This window comes from Capra hircus, chromosome 10 (assembly GCF_001704415.2).
Source record: "Capra hircus breed San Clemente chromosome 10, ASM170441v1, whole genome shotgun sequence".
Taxonomy (NCBI): domain Eukaryota; kingdom Metazoa; phylum Chordata; class Mammalia; order Artiodactyla; family Bovidae; genus Capra; species Capra hircus.
In genome coordinates this window covers 1,655,007-1,677,297 of record NC_030817.1, presented here as the reverse complement: position 1 = coordinate 1,677,297, position 22,291 = coordinate 1,655,007, and the positions used below count along the sequence as shown (strand labels likewise).

The window sequence follows — 22,291 nt, the reverse complement described above, 5'->3', positions numbered from 1 at the left end:
GCTCGGGCGGCCGCGACCCGGCACTCTCAGCTCGGGCGGCTTGACCCGTTCTTACAGACAATGTAAAACACGGTGCATGGCAAGGCAAGATCCAACCAGTCCATCCTAAAGGAAATTAACCCTGAATATTCACTGGAAGGACCGACGCTGAAGCTGAAGCTTCAATACTTTGGCCACCTGGTGCAGATACTTGGAAAAGACCCTGATGCTGGGAAAGACAGAAGGCAAAAGGAGAAGCGGACAGCAGAGGATGAGGTGATTAGATAACACCACTGTCGGGGTCCAGCCCTGGTGGATCCAGGGTAATTAGAAGCGGGGACGGTGTGGCAAGAGAGACATAGATTTAGAGAGAGATAAAGAAAGAGTTTGCAGTTAAGAGAATAGAGGAGAGAAAGAGGCTGTATTCCTTGGTTTACATAGAAAGCCAATAAAGCCCCGAGACAAGGGACTTGAACCGTCTACGTAGGGCCACAGGCGCCCGCCTGAATAGCGGAGGGTGCCCTGTCTTGGGCTCCCTCTCGCGTGGGTCTTAGAAGCCCAGGCAAATAAGTAGACATGGCGAGCCTCTATGCCCCAGACGGGAATCAGCCAGAAAATAGAGTAAGAAAGAAAAGAAGACACAGGGGAACCAGTCTTTCCAGGAACTGGCCCGAGAAACTGGTTCGTCCTTTATTTTCCAGGAAAAGCTTTTATACTTTTAGTTGTACATAGAGATAAGTGTAAAAGCAAAGCCATGCAGGGTCAGCAGCTCTGACCCAGGCTTTCTTGCTGCATACCCATCTGTATACACAGGTCTTAGGTGATTTACATCATCTTCTGGCCAGGAGGCCTATTAGCATTTTATGGCCCTTTCTGATAAGGGTCCATCAACCAGAAAACGTATTTGCCTTAAAAGTGTTGTTCTTACTAAAGTCTGGTGCCACTCTCAGAAAGCACTAATTAAGGTTACATTCTTACATAGCAAGGACACAACAATTTATAACAAGGAAAGAGGAGTACAGTGATTTATAAGAAAGAGAAAGTTCATTAACTCAAAGTCTAGTGTTGCTGACATCAAAACTACTATATTCCTATTTCTGCATCCCAACTACATTGATTAATATCCTCCCAGGTGCCTAAAAGATAAAGGATATGGAGGCCTGGCGGCAAACACTAACTCAACAATGAAACCCTTCACCAAACTAATTCTTAGCTCTAAAAGGCTCTATATCATTGAGATGTTTTAAGCTTCGTGCCTCTCGCGGCTGGGGGGCTGTAAACAATCACAAGTTGTAAAAGTCTCTAACTGTCAGGCAAGTTAGAGAGCCATCAGAAGGATTTGAGCTGAGACACTCCTTTTATACGCAGGAGACCAGTTGGAGCTCTGAGTTAACTTTTTGCAGAGAAAGGTGGTCGGGGATAGCCCCCTGTAATGTCAGAAGAGTATAGGATAGCAGACAGTAAGCAGACAGATTTTGGTTTCGGGGCAGATGCTCAGGCAGAGGACCCCTCGAGACCTGACTCACCTTGCCCCGTCAGGTGCCTCTGCAAGACCTTGTCCTGGTGGGATCTCCCCTGCTGGCTCCCGGCACACCACTGACTCAGTGGACATGATGTAAGCAAACTCCGGGAGATGCTGAAGGACAGGGGAGCCTGGCGTGCTGCAGTCCATGGAGTCTCAAAGAGTCAGACATGACCGAGCGACTGAACAACAGCAATATGGGAAGGCAAGTAATGATGAAAGGAAATGACTCATCACTAAACTGTAAGAATTAAGCAAATAAAGCAAAGGAGTTCTAGCCACCATTATTAGGTGACAAACCATCAATTTTTAAATTTATCAGAACTGGTAATTTGGGCATTCAATTCATTTCATTTCTTAAAAAATAGAATGTATTATGAGTAGTATATTTAAAGTTTCAAGATGTTACATCTGCAGCCAGAAGAAGGAGCATTTTGTTCTCATTTATCATTAATCTCGACGTTTAGATTTTGTTCACAAACACTGCGTCCCTACTTTCTGCAGAGATTACCCCAGGGGCCGGGAATGAACTGATAGAAACTAAAATCTGGGACCTCCAGGAACTCACAGATGGTAGATCAGTGCTTCTCACATGAGCATGACCGATGGGGATATTTTTAAGTATGGATGTGAAAGGCCAATTTATAGAAACTCAAATACTGAAGGTGGGTTAGGGGGGAGGGACATGGAGATCTCCATGGTCTTAAGCTCATAATCACTTCTGATGCTTAGTCTGATGGTTCTGGGTGGAGCATAATACACGACAGGCCGTTTACTCAGTCATCAAATCCTTACCAAGCACCTGATCTGCACCATAGGTGCTGGGTGCTGGGGTGTGGGGGCTGGGGGCTGCTGGATGCCAGAAAATACACACCAGGCAGTTAGAAGGATGAGAGAGTCAGCCAAACAAAGGGGCAGATGACACTCCACCGCAAACAGAACATCTCTAAGTGTGGGATCACACCATACGGTAGGCTTGATGACTGAGTTAGATGATAGAGTATATTCACGGATTCTGAGATTTACTTCATTATTTTCTTTTGGTAGCACATTCCATGGCAGTTTTAAGAAAACAAACAGACTTTTCTTTATCTTAGAGCACAGCTGATTAACAATGCTGTGATAGCCTCAGGTGGAGTGCAGAGGGGCTCGGCCATCCATACACACGCATCCTTTCTCCCCCAAACTCCCCTCCCACCCAGGATGCCACACACACGGAGCAGAGTTTCCTGGGCTCTACCGTAGGTCCATGGTTGCTGGAAGCGGGGGAAGGATGGCAGGAAGGGATGTTTGGCGAGTTTGAGGCTGACATGTCCACACAGTTCAGTTCAGCCACTCAGTTGTGTCCGACTCTGCGACCCCATAGACTGCAGCACGCCAGGCTTCCCTGTCCATCACCAACTCCTGGAGCTTGCTCAGACTCATGTCCATCGACACACTGTTCTATGTAAAATGGATAGCCAACAAGGATCTTCCGAGATTTTTTTTTTTTGAAAGAGACCTAATTGACCTTCTACTGCCGTCTCCAAGATCACACAACAGAGAAGGGAACTGGAGCTAGGCCCTGTGACTCCTGTTCTTACGCACTTTTCGCCTTGGCTGGAGGCTTCTGCTCAGGAGCAAAGGAATCTCTTCAAGAACCAGGACAAAAACAAGGTATATTTCTCAATTCTCAAAAGCTTGTGTTGTTACTACAGGCATACTATATCCCAGGAGCTATCAATCTGGGGTATTTTGGAAAAGATACAATCAGCAAAGGAAAAAAACAAGGTGGATGTGAAAAATGTCTTTGAAGCTATTTCAGTTGCTACTCTCAGAAAATGTTTGAATTTCAACTCTAGTAGGCATAAAATAAGCTCATAGGAAACGCTGGTTTTGAAATCTGAATCAATGACCTAGAAATAAATCTCCGAGAGGGATAAACGAAATTTTGAAAGAGTAGAATCAAAGAAAATAAAAATGTTATCTTCAAACGGTTTGTAAAAATAATGTTTTGGGGTGACAGTGTGGAAATAGGTGCATTTTAGAGCTACAGGTATTAATGACATACTGGCATTTTCTGACATAACACGAGTCAGCTAAGGAGTAGGCTTCCTTCAGAGGGGCTCATCGCTGGAAATAACCGAGGGAAGGCTCTTGTCTACGGTCTCACCAATGAAACAGACATGGCCTCCCTACTCAGGTCTTTGCCAGCTGGCACCCCCTGCTGCCACTTTCCTGAGGCTCCTCAAGCATCAGCAAGGCGCTCTTCTCTGGGACAAAATCAAACTTAGACCTCTTATTTTTTGACACTTCTGTCCACCCTGTCTCCCTGAAACACCCCGTCTTCCCCTTGTTCTCATGGAGCTGCAGATTGCGGGCTCTCTCCTGCCCTCTCCTTGCCCGGCTGGCCCCCAGCCACATGCATCCTCTCAAGTCTCTGCCTGGCCTGCTTCCCAGTCCAGTCGTCCATCTACACTAAGGCGGGGGTGGGGGTGGGGGCGGGGAGTGGGGCGTGGAGATCTCCAGGTTTTAAGCTCATAATCGCTTCTGATGCTTAGTTCTCCACCACCAGGGTGGAGCATAATATAAGACAGGCCATTTACTCCGTCATCAAACACTTACCGAACACCTGATCTGCACCATAGGTGCTGGGTGCTAATGGACAGCTCTCCCACCCACCCAGGCTTCCCAGCCCTGGGAGCTCACGGACAGTTCTCTTGGCGCTGCTTCCCAATATCCAGTCAGCCTCGGAGGCGATCAGATTCTTTCTGTGTAACGGTCCTAAGCTCTGACTTCCTCTTCACCCATCCGTCTCCTTTACTGTGGAAACACGACTCCTCGATTAAGCCTTGGACAGTTAATGTGGCTTCCCAGGCACCGGCTCTGGTTCATCCTACAGCCTGAGCCAGATGAAGACCATTCTCTCACGACCCGTCCCTGTCCAAGAGTCGGTACCTGCCCTGCTGAATCCCACCGCAGTGCCCCTTACCTGGCACGACTCCCCTCCTTGTAAGCCAAACCTTCTACTTTCTCCAGCATGAAATTCCTTCTTGGACGATACCTGCCTAACCTACTCATCTTCCATGGTGAATTTTAATTTCCCCAGCAGTCATATCTGGATCACTCACACTCACTTTATTGCAACTAAAACGCAGTTCGTGTAGAGGCCACAGTAACAGGGGGGGCCAGCCAAAGGGTTGCCCTGTTTGCTAAACTGAACTGAATTTACTGCAACTCTGCCAAAGCTAAATTGAATTATCCAAAGACTGAACGAACTGAGCAAACATCTGGCTTCAACCATAATAGCCATTACTTTAATTTCTTAAACTATAGTAATAGAAATAGATACACGCGAAAAGCGTTTTTTAAATTAGAAAGATCAAGGGGACAAAAATCTTCATACGTTCTTCTTAGTTTTCCGTCCCCTGACGTTTACGGGGACTTTATCACTCTGATTACAAAAGGGTCTTTTGGCGTCTGAGGCCCTAAGGACGGATGACGGGGGCAGACTCAAATATGTAAAGGATGAATTGTGTCCACAAGTCTGCGGGTCAGAGAGATGTTTTCCAAATGGGAAATGAATTCTGACAGGAAGCCGCCTGCTGGGCAATGAAGGACAGCTTTGAGAAGCTGGTGATCAGATTCTAGTTACGTCGACTAGTCTGAAATACACAGGCGGCGTCTACAGTGTGGAAGCTGCTCTGAGAAGAACTTGATTATGCAGAAGAGGCAGCCAAAGGTCTTCTAAAACGTGAACATCCACTTCATCGGGCGCGCTAATATGTCACAGAGAACAGGCCCTTCTTACAAAATAACTGATGGTCAAAACCACAAGCCTCCTTGAGAGGCTCATAAATCCTGCCTCCTTCAAATCAAGATTAGCTTCTGACTAGGTAAGCCCAGCAGGAAGTTCCTTTCATAGGGCGGACTGTTTAGGGGGCTTCCCCGGTGGTCCAGCGGTTGGTTAAGAATCCACCTTGAATGCAGGGGTTCGATTCCTGGTCAAGGGACTAAGACCTCACGTGCCGAGGAGCAGCTACACCCAAGCGCTGCAACTGCTGCGTCTGTGCTCTGGGGCCTGAGAACCGCAACTAGAGAGTCCGACGCCGCAGCCTAAGAGCCTGCCTACTGTCTCCTGCCTGCCGCAACGAGGACTGGACGCAGCCAAATCAATACTTTTTTTTAAAGATTGTTTTAAAAAAATACAGGTGAAAATTAAAATCATACATGTGTATTTATACCTAATCTCCTCCGTACGTCTTCTTTCTAATCGTACGTAAAATGCTGCTTTCATTCACTCACTAAGCTTTCATCGAGCACTACTCAAAGCTCCAGGGAGCCGATGAGGCCTCCCCAAAAGGAACTCACAGGCCAAAGACGGGCGCTCACAGACTTGGTGGAAAGAGATGGAGAGTCAAGGACAGGAAATGGTTAATGGGAAGAAACAACACTAAACGGAAACTTCATGTTTACTCCTAATTTATTGATTGAAGACTAACCCAACAAATTAATGTCAAATAAATCCAGGGAAGAACTCTGCCAGCTTGCTTGTAGTCAGATTCCGTTTTCTGAAATTCTCACGTGTGACTGCGTCAAGTCAAGGCCGCGGTGAGGAACAGATGCTGGGAGACAGTGACTATGTCAGTAGAACAGTCTTTATCTCCTACAGATAAGAAAGGGTCCCTACCTTCATGTCACGAGAAATACACCTGTTGATGCTTATATCTTCTAGTTTGCTTTCGGCAATAGTTTTGTTCTCACTATAAAAGAAATTTAGAATTGCATTATTGTAAAATAATTCTAAGAGAACAATAGAGAACCATTACAGAAGTTTTGGAGAACGCACAGAAGTGATCCGTCAGACCAGATCCTAACGACTCTATTGCTGCCGCTGTTCAGTCACTGAGGCCTTCCTCCCCGGCCTTCACTGTCTCCCGGAGTTTGCTCAGATTCATCGCCACTGAGTTGGTGATGCTATCTAACCTTCTCATCTTCTGTCATCCTCTTCTCTTTTTGCCTTCAATCGTTCCCAGCATCCCAGCAAGCCCATAGGGAACGGTAATATACCAAAGCAAATCTTGGAATCAAACAGTATCCTCTAATAATAATTTTAGGGGAAATGGAATAAAATGCAACTGAAAAGCAAACTTACTTGGCAACCTGTGAGGTCCTCCCCTTCCTTACAGGATCAGAGCCTCTCTCATCCTCTGCAGGACCACCCCTCCCTGAAGAATTGCTCCCTTTTCTGAACTGCTTATTTCATCTCACGTAGTGGAACTAGGGGGCTTCCTTGGAGGCTCAGACGGTAAAGAATCTGTCTGCAACGTGGCAGTTCAGTTCAGTTCAGCCGCTCAGTCGTGTCCGACTCCTTGTGACCCCATGAATCGCAGCACGACAGGCCTCCCTGTCCATCACCAACTCCCGGAGTTCACTCAGACTCACGTCCATCGAGTCCGTGATGCGATCCAGCCATCTCATCCTCTGTCGTCCCCTTCTCCTCCTGCCCCCAATCCCTCCCAGCATCACAGTCTTTTCCAATGAGTCAACTCTTCTCATGAGGTGGCCAAAGTACTGGAGTTTCAGCTTCAGCATGATTCCTTCCAAAGAAATCCCAGGGCTGATCTCCTTCAGAATGGACTGGTTGGATCTCCTTGCAGTCCAAGGGACTCTCAAGAGTCTTCTCCAACACCACAGTTCAAAAGCATCAGTTCTTCAGCGCTCAGCTTTCTTCACAGTCCAACTCTCACATCCATACATGACCACAGGAAAAACCATAGCCTTGACTAGACGGACCTTAGTCGGCAAAGTAATGTCTCTGCTTTTGAATATGCTATCTAGGTTGCTCATAACTTTTCTTCCAAGGAGTATGCGTCTTTTAATTTCATGGCTGCAATCACCATCTGCAGTGATTTTGGAGCCCCCAAAAATAAAGTCTGACACTGTTTCCACTGTTTCCCCATCTATTTCCCATGAAGTGATGGGACCAGATGCCATGATCTTTGGTTTCTGAATGTTGAGCTTTAGGCCAACTTTTTCACTCTCCACTTTCACTTTCATCAAGAGGCTTTTTAGTTCCTCTTCACTTTCTGCCATAAGGGTGGTGTCATCCGCATATCTGAGGTTATTGATATTTCTCCCGGCAATCTTGATTCCAGCTTGTGTTTTCCTGGGTAGGGAAAAATCCCCTGGAGAAGGAAATGGCAACCCACTCCAGTATTCTTGCCTGGAGAATCCCATGGACAGACAAGTCCATGGGGTCACAAAGAGTTAAGACACAACTGAGCGACTAACACTTAGACTTAGTGGAAACAGGCAGTAAATAATCTGCTCCTATTCCTGCTCCACGCCCTTGTCCTTTTCTCCGCATAGGTCACGCACTGGTCTCTGAGGACAGGAAGATCGCCTTCTATGCCTCTGTGTCCCCGGCAGCCAGGAGCACGCTGCGCAGGAGTCATGTCGGTCGATGTGGCCTCCAGTGCTTGTTCTCATAGTCACCACTTAACGTGAATACTAACAAAATGCAGTTGACTAATATTTTGAAGAAAGAACCTGGGGTTAAAATTTTCTAATGTAATATATTTTGCCTCATTTGCCAAGATTTCTGAAGAATTCAATATAGCGTATGATTTAGACAAGTAAAAACTGTAAGAAATAAAACCCTTCCTGTTTTTTAAAAATGGACATTCATTTATTGTGAATTTTAAAATCTCTTTAGGACTTCCCTAATCCCTTGGACTTCAAGGAGAGCAAACCAGTCCATCCTAAAGGAAATCAGTGCTGAATATTCATTGGAAGGACTGATGCAGAAGCTGAAACCAATCCTTTGGCCGCCTGATGCGAAACTGACTCATTTGAAAAGGCCCTGATGCTGGGAAAGATTGAAGGTGGGAGGAGAAGGGGACGACAGAGGATGAGATGGTTGGATGGCATCACCGACTCGATGGACATGAGTTTGAGTAAACTCCGGGAGATGGTGATGGACAGGGAGGCCTGGTGTGCTGCAGTCCATGGCGTCACAAAGAGTCAGACACGACTGAGGGACTCAACTGCACTGAACTGAGGACTTCCCTGGTGGTCTAGTGGGTAAGAATCTGCCTGCCAATGCAGGGGGCATGACTTGGTCAGGGAACTAAGATCGCATTTGCTGCAGAGCAACGAAGTCCACGTGCCCCGATCAGTGAGCCCGCGCGCGGGGCCCGTGCTTCATGAGAGAAGCCGCTCGTGAGAAGCCCACGCATGGCAACCAGAGAGTAAACAAGTAAATAATAATAATAATAAACTCTTTAAACTTAGATAAAATACACAGAGAACAAAAGACCTCGAAGCTTTTCACTGGCCATTAACCCTTGTTTGCCATTCCCCTCTACAAAACTCCTGTTGATGCAGTCATTCTAATACGTCAATGAGGAACACTGTTCAAAATGTTTTAGATAAGTTTTACATAATGCATAACTGTCCTAAACAAATAGGATCTACACCTTTTTTGAATTCCACCTGCCACACCCCCACACTTAGCCTACTTAAACTCACATCTGGGGCTCTCCAGGTGGTCCAGGAGCTAAGCCTCTGTGCTCCTGATGCAGGGGGCCAGGGTTCAACGCCTAATCATGGAACTAACTGGACCCCACACACGGCAACTAAGAGTCTGCCTGCCTCGACCAAAGACCGTGAGTGCTGCAATGAAGAGCGAAGATCCCTCATGTCCCAAGGAAGACCTGGTCCAGCCAAATAAATAATAAATAAATATATATTTTAAAAAATCAGACTCTCCAACGGCACAGGAGTGTCAGAGACAAACACCACAGGGTACCTTGAGAGCTATGAGCAGACGGGTGGCTGCCCAAGTGTGTCAGGGGAAGGCTGGTGTGGGGACACAGGCTTCAGGGACTCTCAGACAGCCTCACTGTCGCCTCTGAAAGTAATGCACTCCCGCTCTCCCACTGATGCCCACATCTCCGTAAGGTTCTGTAAGGAGGTGTAAGGTTTAAGACATAAATATGCCTATGCTGCTGGCACTGCTTAGCTTCCCTAGAAACCCCAGACAGCCCCCATGGCTGTTGTCAAGGATCCTCGTGACTTTTGAGGAGAAGACCCCACCCATTTCCACCGGTGAGCTCGGCCAAGCAGCAGGGTGCCAGTGCCTCACCTGCAATAACTGGTCCCTGGACGAGCAGGTAGTCTTGGGCCTCGTAACTGGTTGAGGAGGGTCCCAGGACCGTAGCGGGAAGCCCAGAACCTCTTACCCGCTTGTCTAAGCACAGTGGCTTACATGAAGCTCATAAATGAAGGGCACCCCCCACCTGTGGTCTTGAACCTTCCTTTCCTTCTAGAGAGATTCCCTGGGTGGCTTTCTGGTGGCTGTGCTATAGGACATGGCAACCCACTCCAGGATTCTTGCCTGGAGAATCCCACGGACAGAGGAGCCTGGCGGGCTATAGTCCACAGGGTCACAAAGAGTCAGACACAACTGAGCAACTAACACTCACGGTCTTTCCCACCAAAATAAGGAACGGATAAGCACATGTCAACAGCGGAGCCTGCAGGCTGCAGTCCACGAGGTCGCAAAGAGGTGGACCTGACTTAGTGACTAGACAACAAGCACAGGTGGAGTCAAGTCCCCACAGAGCCGAGGCGCGGACCTTCTCCTGCCAAACGCTCTCCTGCAGACACCGCCCTGGGGCTCGCCCCCGTCTCAAGCACCAGCACTTGCCTTCCGGACGCTGCCGGCCGGGGCATCCCCCGGGGAGGCGCCCCCTGCTTCTCTTCTGCTGCCTTCCTTGTTTTAGGTGCTCTGTAAGCCAGGTTAAAGTGTTTGTTTGTTTATTTTTTCAGCAGCCGACTAAAGACAAATCTGCAAGTTCAGGATAAAGAAAGACACTTCAAACTCTGCCTCTGAAGCCTGGTTTTGAGTCAAGTAATTCACTTCCCTCCTAGGGACCAGTTATAGATCAGGGGGAAAGTGGCATGCGCAGCTTCCACGAGAAAACTAGAGACAGAGGCGCAGTGCGCACCCTGCCTGCTTTCTCCTAGAAGCAAAAGCGCGCGCGCGCGAGAAGCGCCACCATGTGCAGCAAAACAGAAACTTCCCCAAGGTGCTCGCCCCTGCTTCTCGCACTTTAGAAAAGCTAACTCCAGCTTACCCAGCAATATTGAGCGCCCAGATCAAAACAAGGTTCTGATAAGAAGGAAAAGTATAAAAGTCTCTAGAAACAGGAGTAACAGGATCCCAGCCTGCCTGGAGGTCACAGAGCTCGCCCACTTGTCCCCCTACATAGCTTCTGATGCTCATGATGGAAGAAAGTTCCTTACGCTCCCACGTCACTGTCACAATTAAGCTGTCGCATGGCTAAAACCACAAGCTGTAGGGTCTGCAGAACAGACTCTGCCTTCCAGCTAGAACTACCCCATGGGCTGCAGCACGCCAGGCTTCCCTCTCCTTCACTGTCTCCCGGAGTTTGCTCAAATTCAAGTCCATTGAGTCAGTGATGCCATCCGACCATCTCAGCCTCTGTCAGCCCCTTCTCCTCCTGCCCTCAATCTTTCCAAGCATCAGGGTCTTTTCCAGTGAGTTGGCTCTTTGCATCATGTGGCCAAAGTAATGGAGCTTCAGCTTCAGCATCAGTCCTTCCAATGAATATTCAGGGTTGATTTCCTTTAGGATGGGCTGGCTTGATCTCCTTGCAGCCCAGGGGACTCTCAAGGCCCAGTGCAGCCAAACAAGCAAACAAACAAACAGAAAATATGAAACGGAGGTGATGAGAGCAGCCACGCTGGGCGTGCTGGGAACAGTGCACGCGACAGAGCGTGAAGGCGCTGAGCCTCCAGTGGCGGTGAAGACGCTCAGCGGCGGGATGACGACAGCACCCTAGGGGTGACCTCGCAAAGAACCTACTGTCTTGACTCTCCAGGTCAGCTAGAGCCAGGAGCTGCTGTCCTCCCACACCAGGAGGGGCTGGAGAGCTCCCAGCAGCCTCCTGTGGGGCTCAGCTGTCAGCAAGGAGCAGCGGCCATTCTCGGGGGATAAAAAGGACAGAATTCTCCTTAGAGTTTCACTGCCTGAGAAAGACTTCGAGGGTGCCTGCCCTCTCTCTCTCTCTCCCCCCAAGATAGAAGGCAGAGTTAGGAAGGGTAATAAGACTTCTCCATTCTCCTGGGACAGAGAAGTATGTAGAGTACCTAGAATGTTTTCCTAAATTTCCCAAATGCCTGGATAAAGCCCCCTTAGCACCATAAATACATAAAATATCTACAGCCTGCTTTTAGGAGCAATGAAAAAGAACAGAATCTAGAAATAACTCTTAACTGATCTTAGCTTAGGCAAATATGAGAGTACTTCATTTGCAAAAATGTCATGATATCCCGATTATCTAAGAAGGTCAAACACGGAGCCTCTCCAGTATTTCCTGCACAAAGTTGGGCAAGGTCCCATTTTCCCGTTCGATGAGGTAGCACTCTCAAGGAAAGACACTATCCTGTACTCTACTGAAATCCACATAGGAATCTAACAGCTGCTATGCCATTCACAGCAATCCAACAGTATTAATAATAAACTAAACTTCCCTAACCTGGTCATAAAAATTTATTATGTAATAGTTGATACACACGAAAGAGTGAATAAATGTTCACAAACAGCTACCTCATGAAGCTTGATAATGAAGCCGAAACCTACGAGCCCACTGCCACCCTAGAACTAGAAAACTACCAATATCACTGTAGCTGCCTCATCTCCCTTCCTGACCTAAGCCCTGTGCTTGCCTTCAGAAGTGACTGCTCTCTTAAACGTCAAATGTACCATCCCCTTATTTCAACTTTTTCTTTTGCCAAGATGGACCTTCAAGAGAATATTGTTTAGTTTGCATCAGTTCAGTTCAGTCCAGTCGCTCAGTCACATCCGACTCTTTGCGACCACATGAACCGCAGCACACCAGGCCTCCCTGTCCATCACCAACTCCCGGAGTTCACTCAAACTCATGTCCATTGAGTCAGTGATGTCATCCAGCCATCTCATCCTCTGTCGTCCCCTTTTCCTCCTGCCTCCAATCCCTCCCAGCATCAGAGTCTTTTCCAATGAGTCAACCCTTTGCATGAGGTGGCCAAAGTACTGGAGTTTCAGCTTTAGCATCATTCCTTCCAAAGAACACCCAGGGCTGATCTTCTTTAGAATGGACTGGTTGGATCTCCCTGCAGTCCAAGGGACTCTCAAGAGTCTTCTCCAACACCACAGTTCATAAACACTGCAAAAGCTTGGAGACCTCTCCCTCCAAATGGATGTGAAGTGGGCGCCATAGAGCCTAGGACGGCTCAGCTCTTGTCTTTCTTCCTCAGCAGGCATCCTGTGCCTTCATTTCCCTGGAGACTCGGCCAAAGCCCTGAGGACTCTCCTGGTACCTGACCGCAGCGGTCACAAAATTTCCTTCATTCTCAGAATAGGTGTCTGTCTACACAGCTGTGACCTGAAACGGGGTAGAACTTTCTGCCCACTCAATAGGGACCGGTGTGCTTGTCATTTCTAGCTTGTATGACGGGGGCTTGAGGCTGCCCGCCGTATTGGTGGGGAAGCCCTCCGCCTGAAGAAGAGGAAGCGCAGCCCAGATGGCAATGGACAGCTGTCTGCGAATTCACTGCAACTACCTCCCTAACAGCTCTTCATCAATAAGGACCAAAGCAGAGACCGGCCAACTGCCTGGGTGACTGTATAACTTGGTCAGCATATCCGCAACCAAGTCCCGCAGACTTGCTTCAGCTTCTGTTAGGAACCGTGATTTCCTAATCATTTTTCCAGAAAGCTGTGTCACTGTGAGCATCCCATCCTCACTGATGAAACGCTTAAGAACTGTGAAGGATCTGAGAGTTCAGTCTCACTGCAAGCTACCAAAGTAGCCCATCGGTCTCACGGATGCCGCAGAAGGTCCAGGTCTCCCGGCGCAGAGATGAAGGACGTCATAACCTACAGCGCAGCAAGCAGCTCGAGCATCGTGCCGTCGTGTCGGCTCCCGAGCCTCCGGATGCTGCGGGGGGATGTGATGTGGATGGGCTATGCACGTAAAGAGCCACACCCCCGAGGAGGGGCCTTCAGCCTGCAGAGCCCGGGCCCTTTAGGATGGCTGGTAAGCATGCCTGCCTTTTGTTCTGGGAAGAAACGCTAACTCCATCCTCCAAGGATGCTTGCTAATCATTCTTGAAAAGGGACGGTGGCACCAAAGGCAGCCAGTGCCTTACTCATAAGATGCGCAGAAACAAGAGAGGCCCAGGAGTGCCCGTGGTCTATCGTCACCTGTCATACATCAGTTAAAAATGCTATTTAAAATGTTTTTTTTTTATTTTTATTTAAAATGTTTTAAACAGCATGATTGTTTTAAATTCCATCTTGAACCCAGAAGCGACAGAGCCTTGTGGAAGAATCTGTGACAACGTGCAGGAAAGTGTCCCCCCCCGCGAAGATGCGCAATTATTAGAGCTGACAAGTGTGTGCTTTACAGGTTCATACATTCGGGGGCTTTGAGGGAATCTTTCTGACTCAGTTTTTTCTGTACTAAACAATATTCACTTAGAGTGTAATTAACAATTCTAAAAGACAGGAAGACCCGCTGCGAGACGGAACGAGAGAAGCACCGCGGCGCCCAGCCACGGTCGGTGCGGCCAGCGCGCTTCCTGGACAAGCAGCTCACCGGGGCAGCGACGTCTCCGCTTCACATTGCCCTGCGGTTTGCTCCTTTTCTCCCCAAACCTGCCAGTTTCCTCGTGTTACTAATGTACTGACCTCTGCTTCATATTCCCCCGAAATGTATGCCTTTTCTTTAAGTCCATCACATTCCCTGAATCACTAACAGACTGACCTCCCCTTGATGTTATCCTGCAATTTACACCTCTGCCTCCCGACTCCCATCAGACCTCCCAGCGCCACCGCTAACGTGCTGACGGCCCACAACCTGTACTGCATCTCTTGCAATCTGCACGCATTCTTCAGAAAGGCCGGGGGAAGCCGTCCCGTCACTGTGTCTAGGGCCGAAGACCAGAGGCTGCTGGAGCCGGGGCTTCCTGACAGGCCTGTGGACGCGGCTCCCAACTCAGGAAGGCTTTAGGAACTGACCAAGTTGATGAGCTGGGTCCCGAGGTGTTGAGGAAGACGTATATGTCCTCCCTGTCCTTTGAGAAAGTTTTAGGGGCTCCGCAGGATGAGAAAAGTCTTACATCGCACATATTACATATTTACTTACATTTAACACGTTTCCCCCCCATTACATTCACATGAATGGGAGGCTTTTTCATATGTTAACAGTTTTCTCTCGTTTGTCCTCTTGCTATTTGTTGCATTTCCTCCTGGTCACCCGGAAGCTAAACCATCCTGCGGAATGTGTTAACTACATGGAGTCTGAGATGAGTTAAAGCTAGTAAAACAAAGGGAGGTAGGGTTAACCAGACCACCTCACCCGCCTCCTGAGAAACCTGTATGCAGGTCAGGAAGCCACAGTTAGTACCAGGATGGAACTGACTGATACAAAACCAGGAAAGGAGGCCGTCAGGCTGTGGGCTGTCCCCCCACTTATTTACCTTGGAGGAGGAAGTGGCAACCCATTCTAGTATTCTTGCCTGGAGAACCCCTGGCAGGCTACAGTCCATGGGGTCACAAAGAGTCGGACACGCCTGAAGCGACTTGGCAGGCAGGCAAGCTTATTTAACTTATATACAGAGTACAGCATGCGGCACGCGGGCCGGGTGTGCTGGAAGGAGCACAACCTGCAGTCAACACGGCCAGGGGAAACACCGACCTCAGGCACGCAGAGGACACCACCCTCACGGCAGAAGGCGAACAGGAGCCAAAGAGCCTCTTGATGGAAGTGAAAGAGGAGAGTGAAAAAGTCGGCTTAAAGCTCAACATGCAAAAAACAAAGATCACGGTATCCAGTCCCATCACTTCACGGCAAATAGACGGGAAACCAGTGAAAACAGTGTCAGACTTTATTTTTGGGGCTCCAAAATCACCGCAGATGGTGATTGCAGCCATGAAATTAAAAGACACTTACTCCTTGGAAGGAAAGTTATGACCAACCTAGATAGCATATTCAAAAGCAGAGACATTACTTTGCCAACAAAGGTCCATCTAGTCAAGGCTATGGTTTTTCCACTAGTCATGTTTGGATGTGAGAGTTGGACTGTAAAGAAAGCTGAGCACCGAAGAATTGATGCTTTTGAACTGTGGTGTTGGAGAAGACTCTTGAGAGTCCCTTGGACTGAGAGGAGATCCAACCAGTCCATTCTAAAGGAAATCAGTCCTGACTGTTCACTGGAAGGACTGATGCTGAAGCTGAAACTCCAATATTTTGGCCACCTGATGTGAAGAGCTGACTCATTTGAAAAGACCCTGATGCTGGGAAAGATTGAAGGCAGGAAGAGAAGGGGACAACAGAGGATGAGATGGTTGGATGGCATCACTGACTCAATGGACTTGAGTTTGGGTGAACTCCGGGAGTTGGTGATGGACAGGGAGGCCTGGCGTGCTGCGGTCCATGGGGTCACAGAGAGTCGGACACGCCTGAGCGACTGCACTGACTGAACCGAGGCAATCTAATTGTGCGATGAGAGGGATTCCTGGAGGCCCAGGGGTTCGGGGTCTGTGCTTTCCCTGCACGGGGCACGGGTTTGACTCCTTGTCGGTGAATTAAGATCCTGCATCCTGGGCCACGTGGCCGAAACCAAACCAGAAGCACAACAGACAAACAACATATACACACCCCCAAAATCGGTAGGCACTGCAGAGTTTCGAAGAGACTCGAGTGGCTAGCCTTTCCCTCCTCCAGGGGGTCTTCCTGACCCAGGAATCCAACCAGGATCTTGTGCATTGCAGGCGGATTCTTTACCAACTGAGCTATCAGAGACTCAAAAGGCACCCTTCATATAGTAAGTCACTGAGTAACTATTTCCAGAGCCAACTATGCACTTCAGCTGATCATTCCCAAAACAGTGAGCAGGGAAAATTCTAATTCACAGAAAGTTGCTACACTGTATCATGAGTAATGACATTGAGGTCCCAAACTCAGTAATAAAGAGACTGATCATTACCATTTTTTGTTCAATTGTTTCTGCATTTGTAATGAAGTCCGCGCTTTCTCTCTAAGACTGTTGGAAAAGTTGATCCCACTGCGGCGATGCTGATCACTCACCACCTGGTTGCTCAATCGCTCAGTTGTTCCTACTCTGCGACCCCGTGGACCGCAGCACGCCAGGCTCCCGCCCATCACCACCTCCCAGAGTCTGCTCAGACTCACGTCCACCGGGTCTGTGATGCTAGCCAGCCATCTCATCCTCTGTCGTCCCCTTCTCCTCTTGCCCTCCATCTTTCCCAGCATCAGGGTCTTTTCAAATGAGTCAACTCTGCATCAGGTGGCCAAAATACTGGAGTTTCAGCTTCAACATCAGTCCCTCCAATGAACACCCAGGGCTGATTTCCTTTAGGATGGACTGGTTGGATCTCCTTGCAGTCCAAGGGACTCTCAAGAGTCTTCTCCAACGCCACAGTTCAAAAGCATCAATTCTTTGGCACTCAGCCTACACAGGTCAGAGGAAGACAACTTGAGACTCTCAAAAGAGAGAAGGAAAATTCTAGTTTGCAGTTCAGACAGACTCTGAAGAATATTTTGAGACAGTGGTGTTTCACCAGATGAATTCTGTGGTAACTGTGGTATTTGAGGTTTATAATGCTTTCAGTGTTTACAAGGTCAAATCTAAATTTATATATTGAAATGCGTTCTATTTTCACTGTTGAGTATGGGTGGAATCGATTTATTTGCTTATTTTGAAATGCGTCTACTGGCCTTTAGAAGCTATTATTGACATAAAGGTGCTTTTGAACTTTACAAACATGTTGGATGCTACCTGCTATTCTAAATATTTTAAATAAAGTATTAAATATGTACAAAGCAACAACTTATATCCAAAATAAGAAAATGAAAGATGGAAATCATTGCCAAATGCCTTCCTAAGTCATATTTTTACGTAATCATTTTCACAGATTTGTTTTTATCATACTGAATTAAAATACACTTTCTTAAAATATTAAACCATATGAATATCTAAATCTATTTTCAATGTTTTACACAAAGAGTATGGAGAACATTTTTGATAGCAATCAATAGGTCTACTTTGGACAATTATTTTATTTAATGGTTATTACAAACCAGTGTCTGTTTTTTAAAACTGACTTAAGAGACAATTAACAAATGTGAATGTTCTTTATTTTAACCTTCTTTAAGGTCTAAATTCACTTTTCATCTTGGCTTGTCTCCTTTTCACCTTGTACCTGATTACTTTACCAGGCATATGTCTCTCTAATTGCTTTTCGTACTTCCTCGTTCATTTTTTTTGATTGCCTGTTGCTAAGCAATGCACACGACATTAGGGTATACATTCACCATCTGAGAACATGGCCTACTTGGCATCATTTTCCTCTAGTCCTTGACCTCATTGGAACTGACCTACACTGTAGTTTCTGCTTCCTTTTGACTTTCTTTTTGCCAAAATACGTTCCCCCATCTTCCTGTCCTTTGATCAGGACTCAGCCGCTACTGTTTCCAGTATTTAGCCCCGTGTTCTGCTGTTTTCCGCTGTTTTTGCTGAGCTCTGGTGGGCAGGCGAGTACTTTACGACTGTTTCTCTGTAGTCTCCTCTGTCTTCTTCTTTCTTTTGTATTTAAAGACGTTAGAAACGTAGCTCTTCTTTCATGAAGTTTAGGACCTTTCCTGCCTTTTTCCCTTTAATCACTTTTTCTGTTCCAGATGCTGGCATTGGTTTTTTCAGGACCATAGCACCTGTTCTGCCCTCTTCCTCATCTTACTGATACTTTAGCAATTATAATGCTGATTACGGTACATTTCTATGAAACCACTCCACTTACCCAACTTATATTTGTTGTATTTTTCAATGAGCTACACAGCATTTAATTTATTCCCCCAGAAAACCAAGAAACAAAACAAAAATCAAACACATATCACTTTCTTACAGGCATCCATGGTTTTCTTTTACACACATGCCTGAACAAACACGTCGGAGAGCACTCAGCGCACACTTTGCCTTTGCCGAACCAAGCTCGCCTGTAGGCTGCCGTGTACTGCCAGGCTCATACAGACTCCTGTTCCTATTATTCCTGGAGAAATGATTTCTAAGCATGGGGTGAATGCGTTTATGACATAGGATTACCTGATATTCAGCTTGACTGACTCTGAACATAACCTTCTAAGGTCCTGCTTTTTCTAATTATAAAAAGAAAGAAGTGAGGATCCTCCTATTATAATACAGGGGTGTTGCAGAGTAAGTTTAAGCAAGATTCATTATGAATAAACTCTCTAGAACAAAGTTGCTCTACCAGATACGTCAGAGAGATGTTTGGGTGTACACGTTAATGTTAGTCCACCCTCTTTCACACCTGGCCTATTAATACTCTCTAGTTCTCTTTAACCTAAGCTCTGCAAGTGTGCCCTTCTGAATATCTATGTGTATGGCTCCCTTCTCTGGAGTGACAGCCTGCACAGTCAGATGAAAGGGCTCACATTAACTGACATCTCAGTCAAAGAGTCCTTCCACATTTCAAACTGATCCTAAACTGAGAATGCACTTCCAGTTTTTCTACTGAAGGTGGTTTATAATAAGTTGAAAATTAATAGTGGAAACAAAACAATATGATGGAAAATGTTTAAAAAATGATAAAAACATAAAAATGAAAACAAGTGATAAAAAGGCACCAGTGATGCCTGTCTGTAAACCCTGGCCTACTGAGGGGCAGCAAGCGCAGTTATCAAGACTATCGGCTTGGGGGTCAGTTGTCTTGGTTCTCTTGACTATGTCATTAAAATGAAAGCTAATAAAACCTACGGAGCAGTAAAATGGTGTAAAAAGCTCAAGAATGTGAGCTTGAAATTTTACAAGGCACTGCACCAAGTTTAGGACAGTCAAGACAATTTTGAAGAAATCCTAAGGCTCTAGGACTTACACTACTAGATATCAGGACTTATCAGTTCCGTTCAGTTCAGTTCAGTCGCTCAGTCGTGTCCAACTCTTTGCGACCCCATGAATTGCAGCACGCCAGGCCTCCCTGTCCATCACCAACTCCCAGAGTTCACCCAAACTCATGTCCATCAAGTCAGTGATGCCATCCAGCCATCTCATCCCCTGTTGTCCCCTTCTCCTCCTGCCCCCACTCCCTCCCAGCATCAGAGTCTTTTCCAATGAGTCAGCTCTTCGCATGAGGTGGCCAGAGTACTGGAGCTTCAGCTTTAGCATCAGTCCTTCCAAAGAAATCCCAGGGCTGATCTCCTTCAGAATGGACTGGTTGGATCTCCTTGCAGCCCAAGGGCCTCTCAAGATAAAATCATATAATTAAGAGAGTGTGGTGTTGGCACAAAGATAGACAAATATAAAGGTCAAGGGAGAATAACAGAGAGTCAGGGAAGAGTTGGAATTACAGTCTCTCAAGTCTGAATTCAGTCTAGAGGCAGAATTCCTTCTTACTCAAGAAGTCTCAGTCTTTTTCTTATAGACATTAACTGGTTAGATGAGGCCCACCCACATTAGGAAGGGTAATTTACTTTACTCAAAGTCTACCATTTAACTATGTTGCTTAGTTGCTAAGTCATGCCCAGCTCTTTTGCAGCCCCATAGACTGCAGCCCGCCAGGCTCCTCTGTCCACGGGATTTCCCAGCAAGAACACTGGAGTGGGATGCCATGCCTTCTCCAGGGGGTCCTCCTGACCCACGGATCAAATACCTCTCCTATATGCAAGTGGGTTCTTTACTGCTGAGCCACCAGAGAAGCCCCAGTTAAATTAATTAAACATTAATCACATCTTAAAAATATCTTCACAGCAACAGCTAGACTGGGGTCTGATGAAAAACTGGACGCCACAGTCTAGCCAGGGCCACACTTAAAACTAACCGTCACGCTTGTGTTAGGCAAAGAGTGAGACCTGAAAAAGCATGGATCCTAAAAAAATGACAAACTGGATCTCATCAAAATAAAGAATTTCTGTCTTTAAAAGAAAATGAAAGTCACAGGCTGGGACGTGCATCTGGAATACGCAGAAATCTCTTACAACTCAGGAGTTTAAAAAGAACATTAAAATACAGGCAAAGATTTGAACAAATCCTGCATTATGAAGGTGTGGATGGCAAACGGAACAAGAAACCAGTGTTTGAGTCATCAGTCATTAGGGAAGCACGAATTAAAAGCACAATGAGATACCCTTATACACCTATTAGAAATGGCTAAAAAAAAAAACAAAACAAAAAATTAATAATGCTGAGCGCTAGTAGCAACGGACAGCAACTGGGGTCTCATATTCTGGGAATGAAAAAGAATAAAGTGAGTTCAGAAAAAGCTTCCCAGGTTCTTTATAAAATCAAACATACACCTCTCATGTGGCTCAGAAATCACACTTATTAACTCAAAAGAAATGGGGGTAAATATCCAAATAAAAACCTGAACACAAATGTCTACACAGCAGCAACATTCAGAATCACTCCAACTGGAAGCAACCCAACGTCCATGAACAGATAAGCTGGTGCCTCTGTACAGCAGGATGTGACCGATGCTTTAACCTGATCTGTACAACGACATGGATGAGCTTCACATGCGTAATATTGAGGGAAAGAAGCCAACACAGAAGGTTACAAATTGCATGATTCCACTTACATGGCGTTCTGGAGAGGCAGGAACACAGGGACAATAGCAATAATAATCAGGGGTGCCAGAGGCTGGGAGTACAGGGAGGGATGGAAAGGACAGGAGCCTTTGATATGTCGATTATGGGGCTGGGTTCACAACTGTATCCATTCATCAAAACCCATGAGACCAAAATACGTCTGTTACGGACAAGTCTGTGATCTCTAAACTGTATCTTAATAAGCCCGACTAAACAGTACTAGCAGCGAAAGCCAAAAAGATGAAAAAAATATTCCATTAGAAGAAACTCCCTCATGAGATGGCTGAATGGCATCACTGACTCAATGGACATGAGTCTGAGTAGGCTCTGGGAGTTGGTGAAGGACAGGGAAGCCTGATGTGCTGCAGTCCCAGGGGTCACAAAGAGCTGGACACGACCAAGGGACTGAACTGAACTGAAGGCAGAAACTTAGTGGGGGAAGAAAAATTGAAATGCAAGTTCAGAAAGGAACAATGTAAAATTTCAAACTGGTAAAGAACATTTTCACATAATTTTAAATGCTCGCTCACGTTTTTTTCTTTTCTTTTTTTTGTTCACACAATTTTGAAAGGAAAATGATGAGTGTCAAGTCACTGTGGTATGTACTCAATAAATACATTTAAGAGAGACATAACAGCTCCATTTTTAAATGTCAATGTTCGCAACACACGGGAAAGATATGCTTTGCAACCATTAAACTTACTTTGACAAGTTTTAGCATCAATTTAAAAACGCGCAAGGAAATGCACAGTTTTAAAGAATCCTTTTAGAGAACTGCAAAGACTCCTGCTCCAGAAGACAGCTTCCCCAAACTCTGCCACAGATGGCTGGCAGGTGTGGCAAGATTGAGCCCCAAAGTCCCTTGGGCAGGCAGGCTGTCTGCCTTCAACCAAAAGCGACCTGCCTGCTCACTGAAATGTGCTTTTGCAGAGACTCCCATTGTCTCTGATGCAAGAAGGTAGAAGAGCCTGTAAGACACTGCGCTGGAGAGACCCCTGCGCGTCAGTACAGGCGGAAACACAGAAGGACACCCACGGCACAAAGACCTGCAATAACAAGCCGCTGAGAGCAAACCCAGGGCCCAGCCGCTCACAGACAGACAGACGCCGTGAAGAAG

The 22,291-nt window shown here is 46.7% G+C and overlaps 1 protein-coding gene across 5 annotated transcripts in view; it reads right to left on the bottom strand.

The window, feature by feature from the left end:
• EFCAB11 (EF-hand calcium binding domain 11) overlaps nt 1-22,291 on the bottom strand; it is a 175,793-nt gene that overhangs the window by 80,208 nt on the left and 73,294 nt on the right. For 2 of the 5 annotated variants that reach the window (XM_018053853.1, XM_013967384.2), the window contains one exon: nt 5,946-6,243. The exons of the other annotated variants lie outside the window; for them this stretch is intronic. In XM_018053853.1, the coding sequence (XP_017909342.1) occupies nt 6,147-6,243 (97 nt within the window). In that variant the 3' untranslated portion in view covers nt 5,946-6,146. Of the gene's footprint in view, nt 1-5,945; nt 6,244-22,291 lie in introns of those variants that run through there. 5 annotated transcript variants of the gene reach the window in all.